This window comes from Typha latifolia, chromosome 15 (genome assembly GCF_019914945.1).
Source record: "Typha latifolia isolate L0001 chromosome 15, TyphaL0001v2, whole genome shotgun sequence".
NCBI lineage: Eukaryota > Viridiplantae > Streptophyta > Magnoliopsida > Poales > Typhaceae > Typha > Typha latifolia.
The window spans coordinates 38,178-55,461 of record NC_133100.1 but is presented as its reverse complement, the minus strand read 5'-3'; the positions used below and the strand labels follow the sequence as shown (position 1 = coordinate 55,461).

At 37.9% G+C, this 17,284-nt stretch overlaps 3 protein-coding genes and 1 non-coding gene across 4 annotated transcripts; all 4 read left to right on the top strand.

Annotated features, from left to right (window-relative positions):
• Positions 1 to 280: 280 nt before the first annotated feature.
• Positions 281 to 361, top strand: TRNAS-AGA (transfer RNA serine (anticodon AGA)). The gene has a single exon. It is a non-coding gene; the product is annotated as a tRNA-Ser (tRNA).
• A 3,199-nt stretch (positions 362 to 3,560) lies between these two features.
• Positions 3,561 to 6,700, top strand: LOC140801669 (uncharacterized). The gene is made up of 4 exons (XM_073156890.1): positions 3,561 to 4,088; positions 5,082 to 5,283; positions 5,987 to 6,047; positions 6,125 to 6,700. Exons 2-4 carry the CDS (start codon positions 5,093 to 5,095, stop codon positions 6,407 to 6,409), a joined length of 537 nt encoding a protein of 178 aa, XP_073012991.1. The 5' UTR covers positions 3,561 to 4,088; positions 5,082 to 5,092; the 3' UTR covers positions 6,410 to 6,700.
• A 954-nt stretch (positions 6,701 to 7,654) lies between these two features.
• LOC140801668 (uncharacterized) lies at positions 7,655 to 9,077 on the top strand. Its single transcript, XM_073156889.1, has 2 exons — positions 7,655 to 8,662; positions 8,733 to 9,077. The coding sequence occupies exon 1, from the start codon at positions 7,745 to 7,747 to the stop codon at positions 8,645 to 8,647; it is 903 nt and encodes a 300-aa protein (XP_073012990.1). The 5' UTR covers positions 7,655 to 7,744; the 3' UTR covers positions 8,648 to 8,662; positions 8,733 to 9,077.
• A 3,304-nt stretch (positions 9,078 to 12,381) lies between these two features.
• On the top strand, positions 12,382 to 14,608 carry LOC140802124 (zinc finger protein GAI-ASSOCIATED FACTOR 1-like). Its single transcript, XM_073157560.1, has 3 exons — positions 12,382 to 12,511; positions 12,879 to 13,275; positions 13,611 to 14,608. The coding sequence occupies exons 1-3, from the start codon at positions 12,382 to 12,384 to the stop codon at positions 14,533 to 14,535; spliced, it is 1,452 nt and encodes a 483-aa protein (XP_073013661.1). The 3' UTR covers positions 14,536 to 14,608.
• The last annotated feature ends 2,676 nt before the right edge of the window (positions 14,609 to 17,284 follow it).

The following is a 17,284-nucleotide window of genomic DNA, read 5'->3' as shown; positions in this document are numbered from 1 at the left end:
CGAACTTCGACCCTGGAATGGCCCTGACTGAGCCAGCTCTCGAAAACTATAGAGGATTGGATTAGAAAAGTTTATCTTTTTGTTTGTTGATTAGAGTCCATGAGCTAAATATAGGTGCAAAGCTCTCTCTCTCTCTCTCACTCTCATGGTGGATTCTTGCACATCTCCACCTCCACTTTTGATCAGATTCTCACACTTTCTCTTTGCAAAAGGCAGCGAAGAAGATGGTATCAACATAAATAATTTAGATAGATGGGACACGTGGATGATTACACCAGATGTGGTCGTGCCGGAGTGGTTATCGGGCATGACTAGAAATCATGTGGGCTCGCCCGCGCAGGTTCGAATCCTGCCGACCACGATAATTATTTTAATTTTTCGTTTTTATTCTTTGCTTTAGATCTCTATCGATGTAGGTAGTTTGCAAAAATGTCTTTAAGAATAATGATAATAATAATAATAATAATAATAATAATATCAATGGAAAGGAGGGACAAACTAAGATGAAGAGAGTTGCTTTCAGAGAGGGAATCAAAGATATGAATGATAAATTGCAAGCGAGATGCGTCACATGGGCGAATGAGAGATGGCCAATGGCGAGGCACATGATCATGAAGCTTAGTAAAATGACAAGCAAAGGCGGTAGCTAGCTTTACAGAAAAGGAAGAAGGATAGAAGATTCTTGTGGAAGGCAAAGACATTGCACATGCCAATAGCCAGTGGCAATTCAGACTGAGACTGTTAACAATGATGTTTCACAAACTTATTATTCATTCATGTATCATGAATAGTCTCAAACTTTGCATTAATATTTCTTTATTAAGATTACGTATATATTTTTTACTTTATAGTTTTGTTTATATCACTTTATATTCTTATGATTATATTTAAATTACTTTTATGTCATATTTGATTAATTTATAAGTTGAATTTTAAGATACTTTAAGCGATAAGTTATAAATAACCTGATAAGACAATAACTATCAAATTTTAAATAATAAATAAATGATAAATATATTAAATATATGCATTTTTTGTGTTACATAAATATAAATTAAGAGAAAATATTTATGATAAGTTTTGGAAAAATAAAGTAATTTTCGGCGGCAAACCATTGAGGGCTAATATATATTTAACAATTTTCTTTTAGTTATAATTTTAGCAATGAAATTAGGGGCTGAAAATGGACTCATACAAATTAATATGGAATATATATGTTAGGAACTGATCCTAGGAGTTGTATGTGGTAACGGTGCTAAGCGATTTGGTAAAAATGTGGGCGATGGCGATGATGCTAAAGATTAATAGGTAGGTAGAATATTAGGAGAAAAGAAAAGGGAGGAGAAGGCCCATCCTAAGAGATTAGGGTGCAATAGTAGTCAAAGGAGAGAGGACAACGACAACCTTGACTTTGAGATAAAAAAAAAAAAAAAAGAGATTAAGATTAAGATTAAGAGATAGAAGAGATAGAAGAGATAGAAAATAAGTCAAATCTAATATTCATCAATTATATATATATTGAAAGCTAATCCTACTAATTTAAAATTAATTAAACTTTAACTCTAAACGAACAAATAAAATAACTCTAATCGGATTGAAATCTACATTCTCAATAAAAGACTGCTCTTGAGTTTTGGTGTTTAATGACTACATGGACGAGATTGTGAAGTTAGGGCATCTTAATATTGTTAGACCGCTCGAGCTCGAAGTTAAAGGTCCTATAAAAAAAGTAGCATCCAATGAACTTAGATAACATGGGTTTGACTAATGCGAAGTGACTTGATTAGACTTTGGTTACATTCATATACGTATTAGTTTCTGGATGTATTGTAACAAAATTATTTCTTCGATCATCAACTATCTCGGACTCAAAGTTGTGACATTTAAGAGAGAGAGAGAGAGAGAGAGAGAGAGAGAGAGAGAGAGAGAGAGAGAGAGAGAGATTTGAGATAAGATGCACAACCCCAGTAGGGGAAAGAAACATTTGGCTACATATAGTTATATAACGTATAATGCTACAAAAAATTTATGTTAAAATAGTTAATTATTCTCTATCCTATCAACAAGACATTTTCAAAATTTAAAATCCGGCAGTACGTTCACAGCTCTCTCTCTCTGGAACCGACACGCATGTACATCGGATCTCACATGATCGCAGGACACATCTGACCGTAGGCCCCTGATCAGACGGCAGATCAGAAGCCGGCAAATTGGTTCGCCGAACCCGGGAAAAGATCCAACCAATACCTGACAATATATTTTGACCAAATCGATTCCCATCACGGCTATAGCCACCACGATTCGACACGTGTCACTTTATCGTACAACCATCGCTATCGTCCTCAAAAGCCCCACCGCACACCATCGATCCGTGTCGACCGTCCGATTGAGATCGGACGGTCTGTTTTACCGGAATCTTAACTGCCTCCTCTTTGCTGTCCTTGTTGGTTGGTTCGTAAAATTGAATGAGCTGATCGGACGGTTGGCAGAGGTTTCGATAGTGGGACCAGTTGATCAGACGGTTAGTGTACTCTTCGCGCGTGATGGGCGAACCGGATATCGAGGCTGCGGCGAGCCGGTTGGTTCCCGAGGAGTTTAAATTCAACGATAAATTTATCAAAAGCCTCCTGACTTTTATTTTTATTATCATTAATCTAAAATATCTCTAAAATATCCGATTAGTTTTATTAATTATCAGCTATCATAATAAGTTTTTTTCGCTTAGAATAAAAGAAAATGGCGAACGACATTTAACGATAAATATCCATTTGGTAAGATAATAGAAATAAAATATAGAATATGTTTGACAAATCTCCCTAATTTTAGATTTTTTTTCCCGTACTATTAGTATTATAAGAGTGGAATAAATTGTCATTAATTATCGAGTATTAAATAAATAGATTCTATCTCTTGATCAGTGATCACCACAAGAGATAGGCCCTCGTAGAAATTTACTTTTTACCTCTGAAATCCAACTCATCCGAATAGTTGCTGGGTGTCTAAAGTAGGTGTTACTCTCAAACATAAAAGTTAGTGGCATAATGAGTAGAGTCAGCTTTTTCTTCCAAATTAATAATGTAAAAAGTGAAAGTGGAAAACTAGAAAAATGAGTAGCGTCAGCTTTTTTTCCCCACTCCTAACTCCGCATGAGCTAAAAGCCTAAATATAGAAACACCCACCTTAAACCTTTTTAATACTAACAATAATTTTATTCAAGAAGTAGGGTAATTTATAAAAGACACCATGCATTCTGTTTATTTTGCCATCTCTGACAATTTCTCATATGAATATTTTTTTTGATAGTAATTAAATTAACTGCATCTAATTAATGATTATAGTTTATAGTTTAAATATAACTTAGAGCCGAGAGTTGACCCAGTGTTGTCTGTATTTATATTTAATATAATTATTAAAAAGGGTAATTATATTCTACTGGTTTAGTCAAAAGAAAAACTCGTGGAATTATTAAAAAGGAAAAATAGAGAAAAGAAGAGAAGGCGCGTTAGGAGTTAGGAAATCGTCGTTCGTCAATATGTCACGAGGTGTAACAGCGACGGAGTAAAAGAGACCCGAGAAAAGGTCCCCGAAGAAAACGACAAGAGTAGTTAATTACTAATCCGGTATCAGGACATCCGTAACTTCCGCCCAGATCGGGGATTAATCGAGGCTCCAACTCGGCGTTATAACACCGCAAAGACCAGAGCGAGAGGCAGAGGCGAGCAGTGGAGCTCGGCGTTCCTCTCGGAGAAAGAGAAGGAGAAGAGGAGAGAGAGAGAGAGAGAGAGAGAAGAATTCTAGAGAGAGATAGGACGGGAGGGAGGAGGCTGACCGCTTTCCTCGCTCTCGATCTCTCTACCTCATGACTTTTTGGTGCTCCTCCTCCTCTTCCGCATCTCTCTCCTCCTCGGATGTGATTTAGATCTGTAGAGATGGAGATCTAGGGTTTATTTGCGGTTCGATTGGCGGGATTTCATGGGCGAACGACTCAAGAAGTGGTAGATCTGGCGATCGGGAGTAGTTCGGGTTCGATCTCGAGATTTACAGAGAGATTTCGGCGGGATTGGGCATTTCCGGCGATTTTTAATCTGGTAAGAAGGCGATTAGCCTGCTTTATGTGTTCTTTTATGATGTTGAGTTCCTGGCGAGAATTTTAGTTTGAAGTGAATAGAGATTTCGGAGAGATGTATCTGTTAGGTATTTCCTTTAAAGATCTAGTCTTTTGTTGGCTAGTCTTCGGCTTTGGGAGCTTTGCGTAGTATATATGTATATTTTTTTAGTACTGCGACAAGTTTTACTTCATTTTTGTTCTTGATGTACGATTATCTGTGAAAAAAAACAAACAAGTTCAATTTTTTTTTTGGTTGCTTTTGCAACTTATTCTTCGATCTGAGTTTTGTGAATGTTGGAAGCCATCAGAGTGCTCTCGAAGTATTCATCGGGTATCTTCCTTTTCTTGTCCTGTCATTATTGAACGAGTCGCAGATCTATGTCTTTTTCGGGAACAATCTGGCAGTCTTAAAAAGTTTTCTTCTTTCCCCTGGATTCAAAAGGATTTGTTATGCTTTCTTGCGGTTGAGATCTGATAGTGAAATGATAGGTAGATTCCGTCCAAATTTTGGCCTGTTTTCATGCTGTAGATAATCCTGGTAAAACAGTTTATGAATTGATGCTTCAAATGCTGTCCTACTTTTGCTGAATATTCATAGAATAGGAGTTGTATTTTGTAGCTGTATACTAATTTCCTTTTGCGCATCTGGTTGTTCATATATGTTCATTGTTCGCTCTACAGTGCTGATGTTCCTGATAATTCTTTCTTTTAGCCATTTAATTATCCTAATAATTCAGTGTTTGTTGACTATGCATTTACGTTCATTTCTGTATTTTATGCATCTATTTTTTTTAGCTTAAACTATCCTATTTTGTTTTTGATGCATTCGTCCACTTTGCTTCATTGATTGTTCTTGATTGGAAGTTCAATGATAGTATTGTACGGGGCTATCACTTCCCATTGTTTTCTTAACCATTATTTATATCGCACTAGTGCTTTAGATCTAATGAAATTTCTGACTTTGCTGTTCCAGGTGACAATTTAATGGAGCACTGTCCGATGAGGCTTAATATTGTTAGTCAACTAAATCCAGATTACCTATCTGACAGAAAATCAAGATTTTGGCAAATTGATAATCAATCAACCCCTAGAGTAGAACTTATCTGCCCTCAACCTCGACGTGCTTCTCGTGTTCCATGTTTTATTGACAGCTTGAGCAGAGTCAAACCAAATGGGTTAGTAATTCTACAGTTCTACTTAAGAAAATTTTCAAGTTTCCTGAATTTTCTGAAGATGGATCTCATATCACTAAAATGTAATGGCATTTACAATTTGACATAACATTAACTCATTAAGTTCTGCAATATTAGTTAGAACATTGTATCTAAACACTGGATCGCCGGAACCCGCATGTGCATTGTATGAGATATTACCAAGACACAAGTAATTTTGTGGGCTCTGTTTACTTGCTACGTCCGAATCTCACATGATTTCTTGTTTTAGTTTTTTTTTTTCTTTCTGATATAGGCCTTCCATGTTGTCTTATCTTAAATAAATCTTGAATCAAAAGGGAGAATGTAGGCAACCTAGGTTAATGGTAGTGAACTAGAGGTAAGCGCTGTCAAAAATCCTGCTTCTCTAGTTAGTTGTTAGATTGCCCTCCTTCCCTGCCTGCGCTTTATTGATAGGTATATAAAGCATCTTGAGTGATCTTTATGCATTGGTTATACATTATTCCTCTGACTATGTCAGAGGGCTCTGTTCCTCTGGGTTTCTTCCATGACCATGATGATGGGAAGATGGTCACTGGCATTGTCTGTTTACTTATCATCTTCCTTTGTTTCCGTTTGAAAAAATTTAGGACTCCTAGCTAAATACTGAACTATATTTTCTGCTCTGATTGTGTCATTTGATTCTATTTGGCATATTTCATTTCAGCATTTTGCCTATGCCAAAAGGGGACTGCCCTTCTGAAATCCTTGATATTATCCTCAGCAAGGTACTTGTGGATACTCTACCTTTCTTTCTTTTACTTTTTATTTATTCACATGTAACACATTTTTTGATAATGTGCAGGATGACCCTGATGGCGATCTTGATTCCAGCAGCCAAATGGGCTTCTTCTGTGGCTCACCCCCTGTACGTACTAACAACCCAGTAGTCCAAGACCCGCAGTTTGCTAAACAAACCCAAACCCTAGTTTCTCCTTTAGGAAACTCACTCAGCAAAAAGCCGGCAGGAAGAGTTGAAATAGGTTCGCCTTCTTGTGGGGCTTCTTTTGGTGGTAGCCCCAAAGTAAGAATTGAAGGTTTTGCTTGTGAAAATTCCAAGTCCCGTCGCGTAGTCTCTGCTCTCGCCTGAGCTTTCACAAACCGACTAACTTTACTATCCATTCTCTGTAAATCTCCTTACTAGATATTGGTTCCTATGAATCTTTGCCTAGCGATTGTTGCATTTCGAAGCTGCACAATTGCAGAGTTTTCCTTGTATATATATGAGGTGTTCATGTATCTAGTTCTTGCACTTTCCTACTACTGTTAGTGGAGTATTATCTGAGCTGCAGTTGGAAGACTTAAATCGGCTGTAACTTTGTAAATAGACCTTTTATATCAATGGCAAGTCCAAGCTCATAAAAAACTACTTTTGCTTTCACTGTCCTTTGGGTTTTTTAGCCGTTCGTATTTGTATGCTCAACATGCCATAGATTTGTTCTCAATCTATGCACCATTTTACCTTCAGTCTCCTGCACGTTGGTAAAATCAAACGTGATCGGCATCAATATATGCAGGCAATCTGAAAGTAACGATGCTTATAACTGTTGAACCACAAATTTGTTTGAGATGTTTACTGCTACAGCTGCTATGCATCAGTATAATTCAATGCGGTTCTACATTTTGGATCTACCAAAAACTGAGCTTACGAAACAGTAGTAGAAGGCTCTCAGAGGTGCCTCGTGCCTGCAGTTCAATTTCCGATCATGAGTGCAATCCATTGGCATATTTGAGAAAACGCAGATGAGGTTCATTTCAACAGCAAAGAACAACTGGCCAACCCAACCCGACTCGACCATCCGTTGGGAGCCCTCATCTTGGGGCTGAGTTATTGTAAGTACTAGGTGTGACATATATGGATCTATGTTACGTTAGTAGCGGAGGATTTCCTGTGCTGCTACTTCAGTTTTTGGTCTCTAATCTCAACAATATCTTTTTTTTATAACCATGGCAGCTAATCTATCTAAATAAAAATCACCTTTTCTTGTTTTTAAAATAACACTTGCAAAAGAAAATTATGTTGTGAATGTGACCTCGAATTCTATGGATATTTAAGGAGGAGCAGTTCTCCTGCTATATCCAAATTGGTCTGACCCCTTCAAACCCAACCAATAAAATTGTGTCCAAACCAAACAAGTTACATCCGCCAATCCGAGACGACCATCAAATTTTCGGACAAGAAAAAAAAACTGTTCCAATATATCTCATGTTAGTTTGGGTAGTTATTCGGAAATATCATTTGTCGCAATCTAGTCAACTTTTGGACGAAGTTGGGTAGTTATTGGGTATCATCACTGATCGATCTTCCCAAAATTCCATCAACTCAATAACGCGTCTCTCTCTCTCTCTCTCTCTCTCTCTCTCTCTCTCTCTCTAGTAATACCCCAAACTTGTTCTTCTTCCTCCTCTCTCTCGTCAGTCGTCAATGGCCATTCTAGTCTACCACGCCTTCTCCTTCCTCGCCCTATTCTCATACGGCATCTACCACCTCATCTCCGCTACCATCGCCCACCTCAAACCCCCGTCCTCCACCTCCGGCCGCCTCTACTACCCCCTCCCTTTCCCCTCATCCCGTCTCCGCCACCTTCCTCTCCACCTCGCCCTCTTCTTCCTCCTTCTCTCCGTCCTCTTCCTCTCATTTTCCTCCATTCCCACCCCTCTCCTCTCCTTCCAAACCGCCATTCCCCTCTTCCTTTTCCTTCTCTTAGCCCTCTTCCTACTCTTCCCCTCCTCGGCCCTCCCCCACGACGTCCTCTTCCTCCTCGCCTCCCTCGCCTTCGCCCTCATTGCCCTCTCCTCCTCTCACTCTTCCGCCGCCTTCCCCTCCACTGACCTCCAATCCAAGTCTGACTCCATCTCCGCTCTCATTTCCGCCGCATCCGCCGCGGCATCCCTCGTCCTCGCCGTCGTCCCCCGCCTCTTCCTCGCCGAAATCGTCCTGGCCTCGTCGATCGTCCTCCGTGGCCTTTGGTTTCTCCAAACCGCGCTCTCCCTCTACGTCGAGGGCTTCATCCCGGAGGGATGCCATGTCCTCCTTGAGGGATTTGCCACCAGGTGCGAGATCGACGAGCCGCGAGCTCGCGCGAAGCAGATCCTTGATCTCACTTTCGAGCTCCATGTCGCAATCGTGGTGGTAATCGTCGTCGTGGTGTATATTATCGTCGCTAGGCTTTGCGGCGGAGGTGGAGGCGGTGCTGGCGCTGGGATCACAAGGAGGCATAATGGTGGGTCCTACGAGTCGCTGCCGAGGTCGTCTTCGGGTGGCGCGCTTGCTGATTTAGATCATGTTCAGATGAAGGCTCTTGCCAAGAGCTCAGCGCAGGCCTGAATTTGTCGATCGGAGGTGAGTGCTTCTCTCTCTCTCTAGATGTTAGGTGTTCTTTTTGTGATTCGTCTTGATATCGCTTACACAGAAGCTACTGGGACGGAAATGGCATGAGACTTTGTAAAAAAAAAAACAAACAAACTTGCTTTTTTTTCTTCTGAGGGAGATGTGTCCTTTCTTATGGATCTATGCGGCGGGAGGAGTTCTTGATGGCAAATGGAGTTCTGATCTAAAATGACAACTTTTCTTAATTATGGGGTGGACCCCCTTTACTTGTATTGCGATTATCCTCCTTGATCAAATTAACTCGTGCTGTGAATTTTGGTCTTTGTCAACTTCTTTTTACTATGAAATAGAACTTCTTTACTTGTTGTATTTATTGTAATCGAAAGATACTTTCAGTGGAGTTATATGCATGAATATAGTTTTTTCATGTCATGTTCTTTAGGAGAATATTATTCCATTCCGAATTCTATTCACCCTAGTTTACCTTAATAAAGGTATTCATTATTCATTGAGTTTGCATACTAAGATTTCGTAGTCATGATGCATCTGCTGATTCATGATAACTTCAGCATTTCTTCTATGCTAATACGCAAATGGAATCTATAGTTCATTCTCGTTACGGCGTAAGGTTTTTTTTTTTAATGTTTTTAATCCATCTGCAGTTATTCTTGAATCCGGAAAGATTGTCCATATAAATATTAGTTGTGTTTTAACTAGGACTTACTAGACATTGGAGGTGCTATATTTGGTAGATTTAGCTCTACATGAATCAATCACATTGAACTATTGTCCTGACCATATATTCTGATCAGATGACCTGCTATGAGCGTGAAGAATTTGGATGCCCATGGTCGATTAACTATCCATCGTGACTTTGAATGAGAGTACACTGTACTATTGCAACAACTTTCAACTTAGATCTGATTTTTTTTACTGACCCTGTTAAAAAAAAGTGATTATCTGCTTTATTCTTAACCATTTTTTCCATTCAAAGTCATCATTTGTCAACAGTGCATTATTTTTCCCCATTATTCTTATTCCCATCTTGACCTACTTGACCACAATTATTCATAGAGGTCTTTCTAAGTTCAGTACTGCTCAATTCTAGTTAGTTGTCTGATGAAATACTATTTGTTTGGTAAAATTCATGCTAGGTTCCCTATGTTTACAATAATTAACCATGTCCAAGGATGCCCATGTATTTATTGGACATGATTATGCAGAACACTAAAGTTTTTATTTCAATTGTAAGCTTGCTAGAGTTAGCATATTTGAGTCTCCATTAATGTATATGCCCTGCAAACTGTACTGCGAGTTAATTAACCAACAAAAGAATTGTTTCCCTCATATTTCAGTGATGCAATACGCAGAAGTCATCTCTTCGGACCTCATCTCCATTCACCATGGTAGAGTCAGTTTTAATTGTCTTTTCCTTTTATTGATAAATTGGCCTTAAAAATTGACTGTTAGTTGAGAAATGCCCTGTTCAACCACATGGTGCATCATCTATTCTCTTATACAGTTTTGAGCAAATTGAAGAATAAACAACTTTCACACGCTTGTTTTGCACTTTATTGATCTTAATTTCTAGCAACATATTCATGCATGTTAAAAGATTTTTGCAGGCAAAAGTATTTCTCCGTTGTTTCATACATTCAATCATAATTCATAACTACTTGGTGTTTGATATATTAACCATCGCATGAAATTTGGAATTGCAAACTAGGAGCCTGCAATTAATTTGATTTATATTATGTTGTAGCTAAAGCTTGCCTAATCATCTCCATGTAATGCTAGAGGTAATATCTTATTTAAGTGGAAATCTTGAATATCTAATTAAATATCGTGTGTGCCGAGTGCCGACTACTTGCATACCATCATGCTGATTATTAACCAGCTGATGTGCATGAAAGGAGAAATACTATTTTCACAGAGTTTTCTCTGATCTCTTCTATAGTATTGAATGCTAAGTTGCAACCCTGCATCAGTGTCCAAATACTTGTTTGTGAGATTGTGAACTTGAATGCCTACGTTCACATACTTTGTAGTTGATTTTTCTTCTAAATTTCTTGTAGAGGTTTTTATCAGATGCATCGTCAACTGTTGTGTTCCTCTTCTTTCTCATAGAAATTACGATGGTTAGCATATTGTAGCTTTAGCAGCAGATGTGCACAGAATTGTAGCTATGGAGCATTTCATCTTTCTCATAGAAATTACGATGGTTATATAAGATTTTTCTCAAAAATCTATGTAGAATGCAATAAACACTCATTAAGATCAAAAGGCTGACAACTTAATTGGCAGAAGGGCTTAATCAAGGCTATAATAAACTTAGTGTAATATTTTATTTCACTATGATGGATCTATGCTGCATATATGACAGATCAGTATGCACGAAGCCGATCTAGTTTCTAGGAAAATTGCATATAAATCCGTCCTACTTTTTGCAATTTTGTATAGTTGACATCTAATCCATATGAATAGAATCACTTTCTGAAATAGTGATTTTATTCAATAAAAAATTCTATTTTTTTGGTACCCTTAATAGCATTAAGAGGGTTAAGAGTATATATTATACTTGTAAGCCACTTCCAGTTATGAGTAGCGATTTTCTATACGTATACCCCTCATCTTACATTGCATCTATGTGGAATAAAACCCATCTATTTATGTAAATAAATTTAAAATTCATTTACCTGGGTATATTGTTTACTGTCAGTTTTGTGGTTGTGAACATGCACTTCATTTGCAAATTGCACTCTTTTTTCAGTGAAAATAGCAAAAGAAGTTCTGTTTTAGATTCAAGTCAACAATGATGGCAGAATATAAATGAAAAATAAACGATGTATATGATATGATCTTTCGAGTCCGGATTCAATGCAGTTTATTCCTTGGTAAAGGACTCTTCCTTATGACTACGGTCTTTCTCTTAGAAAGAAAAGGGACTCTTCAGTAAGGAAGTTTAAGCTGAGCGATTGGAAGTTTGGCATCCAAACATTTGGGACTTGTTTGCCAAATATCTTTTTAATATTTAATTAAAATTATTTTTTAAAAAAATTAAGATTAAAGAAAATTTTGAGTTTGTTGCATGGATGTTTAAGCTAAAGAAGCTGCCTTGGAAATTGGAACAATATAAGTTTCAATCAGTGAGAAATTCCTCAGAAGGAATGCCATCTGTTTGCTTTCATTTGTTTTAGCTTTTGCTTTGGTTCAATGCAACCGAAGCTCTTGGCAGAACAGAAGAAGTCGATGAGGTCTCCATCGAAGTAGCGCATTGTTACAGACATTGGCCAACCTTGTCTCATTCCTCGGATCTCTCCATTGGCAATTGGCATATATACTCTTCTTTGCCCGGCAAATTAAGCCGTCTCCGTACCTACTTGTTCTACTAACAATTCCCAAAAGAGTAGGATCCATAATGGCATCCATGCACTAATTTATTACCACAATCTTTTGAATATATTACATATTTATTTCCAAGATATACAGCAAGTTATTAACAATTAACCATGTAGCTCCAAAAGAAATCTAAACAATGGCAACGAAGTTCTTAAAGGCCCATTTGATATATCTCAGATTGCAGTCCTTGAAGCAGATAGAAATGGAATTTTCTTTCCTCCTCTTGTCTGCCTAATTTATATCCTTCAGCTTCCCATATATATATATATATATATACATCTACCTCTTTCTCCTTCTTCCATCATGCAAAGAAACTCATAGGCTTCCAAACAATGTCCAACACATCTGAAGAAGAATCTCAGAACAACTTCCAGCAGCAATCTCTTACAGTAGGTTGCATTCCGGTCTCGAGTAAAGGTGATACAGTTACCACTGCGACGAAGAAGAGACGTAGTCTTCCAGGCAATCCAGACAAGAGAACAATTGTATTCTATCATCACACATGAACATATATATATAACTGTGTGCGTGTGTGTGTGTGTGTGTTAGTATTCTTCTTCTTTTCTTTTTTGTTGTTGTTGAAAGAAAGCCATGATGTTAGTACTCTACAATAATCCAATTCCTTACATGCAAAAGTAAAGAAGTTTTGCAATTAGACTTCTGAAGGAAAATGCAGAACATAACCAACAACTTGATCGTATATATTTTTCCTTGTCTTAAAAAATGATGTCTAGTTTTGGCAAAATGCTAAGTTAACGTAGTCATAAAAATTGTCCTTGAAGTCTTTTACATGAGAAGTATAAATTGTGTAAGTGTATATAATTTGTAGACCCAGATGCAGAAGTGATTGCTCTTTCTCCCAGAACACTCTTGGCAACAAACAGATATGTCTGTGAAGTCTGCCATAAAGGCTTTCAGAGGGACCAGAACCTTCAGCTTCACAGGAGAGGCCACAACTTGCCATGGAAGCTTAAGCAGAGAAGCAGCATAGAGGCTAAGAAGAGGGTGTTTGTTTGCCCTGAGGTCAGCTGCACTCACCATGACCCCAGTCGAGCTCTCGGTGATCTGACTGGCATCAAGAAGCACTACTCAAGAAAGCATGGAGAGAAGAAATGGAAGTGTGATAAGTGCTCAAAGAGATATGCAGTTCAATCAGATTGGAAGGCTCACTTGAAGATATGCGGCACCAAGGAGTATCGGTGCGACTGCGGAACAATTTTCTCGAGGTAATTCTCTGCAGAGCTGATGATTTATCTAGCTCTTTCTGATATTTGAATAGTAATGCATGAGACCAGCATCTCATATACTTGCATAGGATTGTTTCCTTATAAATCCTTAAAAAAATGTTTACTAGCATATATACGCACTAATGATAAAAACCTTGCAACTTGCATGCTTGTGGTCATCCCAAAACCTTGAGAAATGAGTAATTATCTGTCTAATATTAAGATGACAGACTAAAAGCAACATGAATTGAATAGTATGTAAATGAAAATTCTTGCTATCAGAACAGCTTATTACTTGCTATTTGGAAGCTTAAGGGCATGCTATGATGATTCAGGAAGGATAGCTTTGTGACACACCGAGCTTTCTGCGATGCACTGACAGAAGAAAACTATCGAGTTAACCACGGCCTCGAAGCCATGGTCGGAAGCCTCCACAGCCAAACACAAGACATACTCTCGCACTCAATGCCTAGTTTGAATTCTTCAACATCTGATACAATAAAAAGCTCATCAACTCCCGAGCACAATACAAACAACCCTCTAAGATCTTTGTCAATGAATCCTCTCATTCAGGACAACTGTGAAGTATTCTCTAGCCTGATCACGCCAAGGTCTTCTTGCCTTCATGGAAGTGGATTAATTGGCTCTTCCTACATGTCGGCCACTGCTTTACTGCAGAAAGCAGCAGAGATCGGTGTGAGGGTCAGTGATAATTCTATTTCACCTATACTGCTAAGAGGTTTCACAGGCTACTCAACTACCTCTAGGGCATCTGGTTCTGTTCAGGACCCTAACAGTGGCCAATTAGGTGCTTCTTTGCAATGCTTGGAGTCCTCCATGGAGAACTCTACAATTCAAAGTGCGTCACTGCTAGCTGTGACAAGTCATGGTTCATTTTTAGGAAATCAAAGCGAGTTTAGGATAAATTCACAATGGTCTAGCACTGATGTTAGACCTGTTACATTTCCTCCATATGGATTAATTAATCCTCCTGTTCCAATAAGAGCAGAAGGTTTGGAAGGACAGATGCAGGGAGATACTCATGAGGACCTCCCAAGGGGAAGAGATATGAGAATGACCCAAGATTTTCTGGGCTTTTCATCCGGTGGAAATCTTGGCATTGATGATCATAATTACGGCGATGACCCTGCTATGTTAAATTACTCTCAGGGGCAGCAGCAGAATCAACAAGACATATATTCTTATGATCAGATGTCTCAAGGTCCAGCTGCATTGGAGAAACAAATGTGGGGCTTCTAGGTACAGGAGTTTTTTTTTTGGTTCCAGCTACAATCATCGCACTTGCTGAATCACTGAGTTGCAAAATAAGAAACTAGAGGATTAGTAGTAAAGTACATGGTGATATTTAAAGATAAAAGTTAATTGGATCCTTTCTTCTATAAATGCAAAGGAAAAAAAAAGAAACTGGAGACTTCATCATTCTATCATTCTAACCGATTAAGTCGACGTCGAATATTATTTATCTGTATAACAAGTAGATTAATGCTTATTCGACAATTCAAAAATAAAAATGGGAAGTACCTTAGTCTTGAGAGTAGTCATGAGATGGTGAATCATACGGGCACTAATCTAAGATGAGGGGTGTGCTCTCGATCTCCCCAAGCGTCTCCAAAATGGAGGCCTTTGAGGGAGATGAAGACCAAACACCTCAGTGTAAGTTCCCTACTGTGACTACTGGAGAACAAGAAGCAGAAATATCCATATCTCAATGTTGAGGAAGTTTTGCATTTAGATACAATGCCTATTTCTCGACTGCTGCTGAAGTATCCATCACCTTCGACTTATATAGAAGTTCTACCTCATACTAAGCTTAAACAGAAGGAATTGTCAGAATCTCACTCAACTAGTGGGCATGTGTTAGTTCGTTCTTATTTCATCCTTATATCTGTATCAAGTTTCATAGAATATATTCCCTGATATATGGTTATTTTCAGTACATTAGGCGTAATAATTTGCCCATAATAATTTGCCCACAAGATTAGTAAGTCCTAAGAATAAAGTTCAAGATCTAGGTTGACAACTGCCCTGATCAGTAGAACATTAGAACGATAATTATTCTGAGAATCTGCAATTCAGACCCCTTTGGTCGCAAAAGGAATTCGATCTTGTGCCTTTCTGGAAAGTGTTGTGAGAAGAGAACCAATGCTTAGGTGGTGGATTGAAATTACATTGGATATTGTCCATAGTTAAGTTGCAAATGCATGAGCTATGATGATAAACAACAGCATTTTCCTTAAGTAAAAGAAGTGATAATGTCTTTTAACATTCTTCAAACATTAGAACACTAGAAAATCATCCTAGTAACCAAAAGAAGCTAGTGCAGAGATATACTTCGTCTAGATTCAGTCGACAATGTTATCTATCATGACAAGTATGCCGTATAATTGCCTCACCTTATATGTTTGTCGTTTCTGCACAAAATACAAAGAATTCGCTTTCAATTTATTGAATCCAACATGAACAACGTTTACCAATAATCCCTGAGCATCTGAGATTATGTTCAATTACATTCATGAGACTTGTTATAGGCCTTAGTCGGAAAAAGACGAGTTTACATTTGAACTTGCATAAATTTAGACGACGACGATGACATCTATCACAATTTTAATTCGTCTAAATTAACCATATTACTAGAGGGACAGTATATTCTAAACATTATCTAATAGTTCATTAACATAGATACTGTTTTGATCCTCAATTCTAGCATGCTCACATACAGGACACCTGGATATGTCGCATGGTTTCCTTCTGCTAGAAGTTCCTCATGTGACTTATCTACAAGGGGGCAACTGAATGAGAATAAAGTATGATCTAAAAATTGTTCCAATTCTTGAAAGTCGTCCAAGAGGATTAGATGTCGATAAGAGTTGACTGTCAATACCAAGTGAAGCAGATAGAGCTCCTCAAAGCCAAATGTTATATGGCTTTAACTTTGCCATTATGCTCCCTATCAAGCTTTATGCATCAATGGAGACTATAGAATATATCTAGCCTATGTGGCAAAAGCATTCTGTGCTTAGCCAAAGGAATCTCCTGATCAAAAGTCAGCTATTCTCCATCTTGAGATAAAGAATTGTCAACACCTAGAAGTTCCATGAAAGTGTTGATCATATTTGGTGAAGATTTTATTAGGCAGTAGTTATCTTTGTTCATTATTTCAGACAGAATCTCTTTCAAGATAGAGTTTGCAACGATTCGATAGTTGTAGTCAAGCTTAACTCTGTCCCAACTCCAAAGGTCAGTTTAGGAGAATAAAATCCTTAAGTGGTGCTAGTACATTCAAACCTTATAAAGTAATACAAAGGATAGCATCATTCAGCAACTACTCATAGGCAGGAATTCCCCACATTGGAAGAAAGGTTCACTAGTTTGATTGAATTTTTGTTCGATTAAGGAGGTTAGGAAGAACCCAAAAAAAAAAAAGATCTAAATATTCTTTGATAGGATATGAAGCAGATTGCTACCTTAAATTCCTACTTATTGATATTTACTAAGATTGATAACCAATTCAAAATGGATTTGGTTCTTATATTGTAGGCTTTAAGACTTTTGTAGTGGAGCTCTGAATCTGTTGTTCTCTCCTAGTTGAGTTAATGATATGACACAGGAGAAGCAGTTTGTGTTACAAAGATCATGATTTACATTGGTCATGAAATCATCAAGATGAACGATAGTAGTTCCATACTAAGTAAGCAAGGATTTGGTGTTATTTGACAGCATGGATCGTTAAATTTCGTAACTTGCCATGCAGCTGTTTTACTTACCAACACACTAGATGAGGAAGTAAACATGAAACGATTTAACCAGCGGCCTTGTACAAAAAAACCATCCCTTCTCTCTCATTCTTTTATACAAAATATGAGTTTGATAGTGATTTTAAGTTAAATAGCAGATCTTTATCAAAAGATGGAAAAATATGTTTAAAATCTATTTACCAAGGAGCTGGTGATCCTAGTCAAGCACTAGGCGAATCTAGACTTTGTTTCGG

Coding starts and splice junctions, on each gene's coding strand:
- LOC140801669 (XM_073156890.1), top strand. CDS start 5,093: ATGGAGCACTGTCCGATGAGGCTTAATATTGTTAGTCAACTAAATCCA. Junction 5,284..5,986: donor AGCAGAGTCAAACCAAATGG/GTTAGTAATTCT, acceptor ATTTCATTTCAG/CATTTTGCCTATGCCAAAAG. Junction 6,048..6,124: donor TTGATATTATCCTCAGCAAG/GTACTTGTGGAT, acceptor GATAATGTGCAG/GATGACCCTGATGGCGATCT.
- LOC140801668 (XM_073156889.1), top strand. CDS start 7,745: ATGGCCATTCTAGTCTACCACGCCTTCTCCTTCCTCGCCCTATTCTCA.
- LOC140802124 (XM_073157560.1), top strand. CDS start 12,382: ATGTCCAACACATCTGAAGAAGAATCTCAGAACAACTTCCAGCAGCAA. Junction 12,512..12,878: donor GAAGAGACGTAGTCTTCCAG/GCAATCCAGACA, acceptor TATAATTTGTAG/ACCCAGATGCAGAAGTGATT. Junction 13,276..13,610: donor TGCGGAACAATTTTCTCGAG/GTAATTCTCTGC, acceptor ATGATGATTCAG/GAAGGATAGCTTTGTGACAC.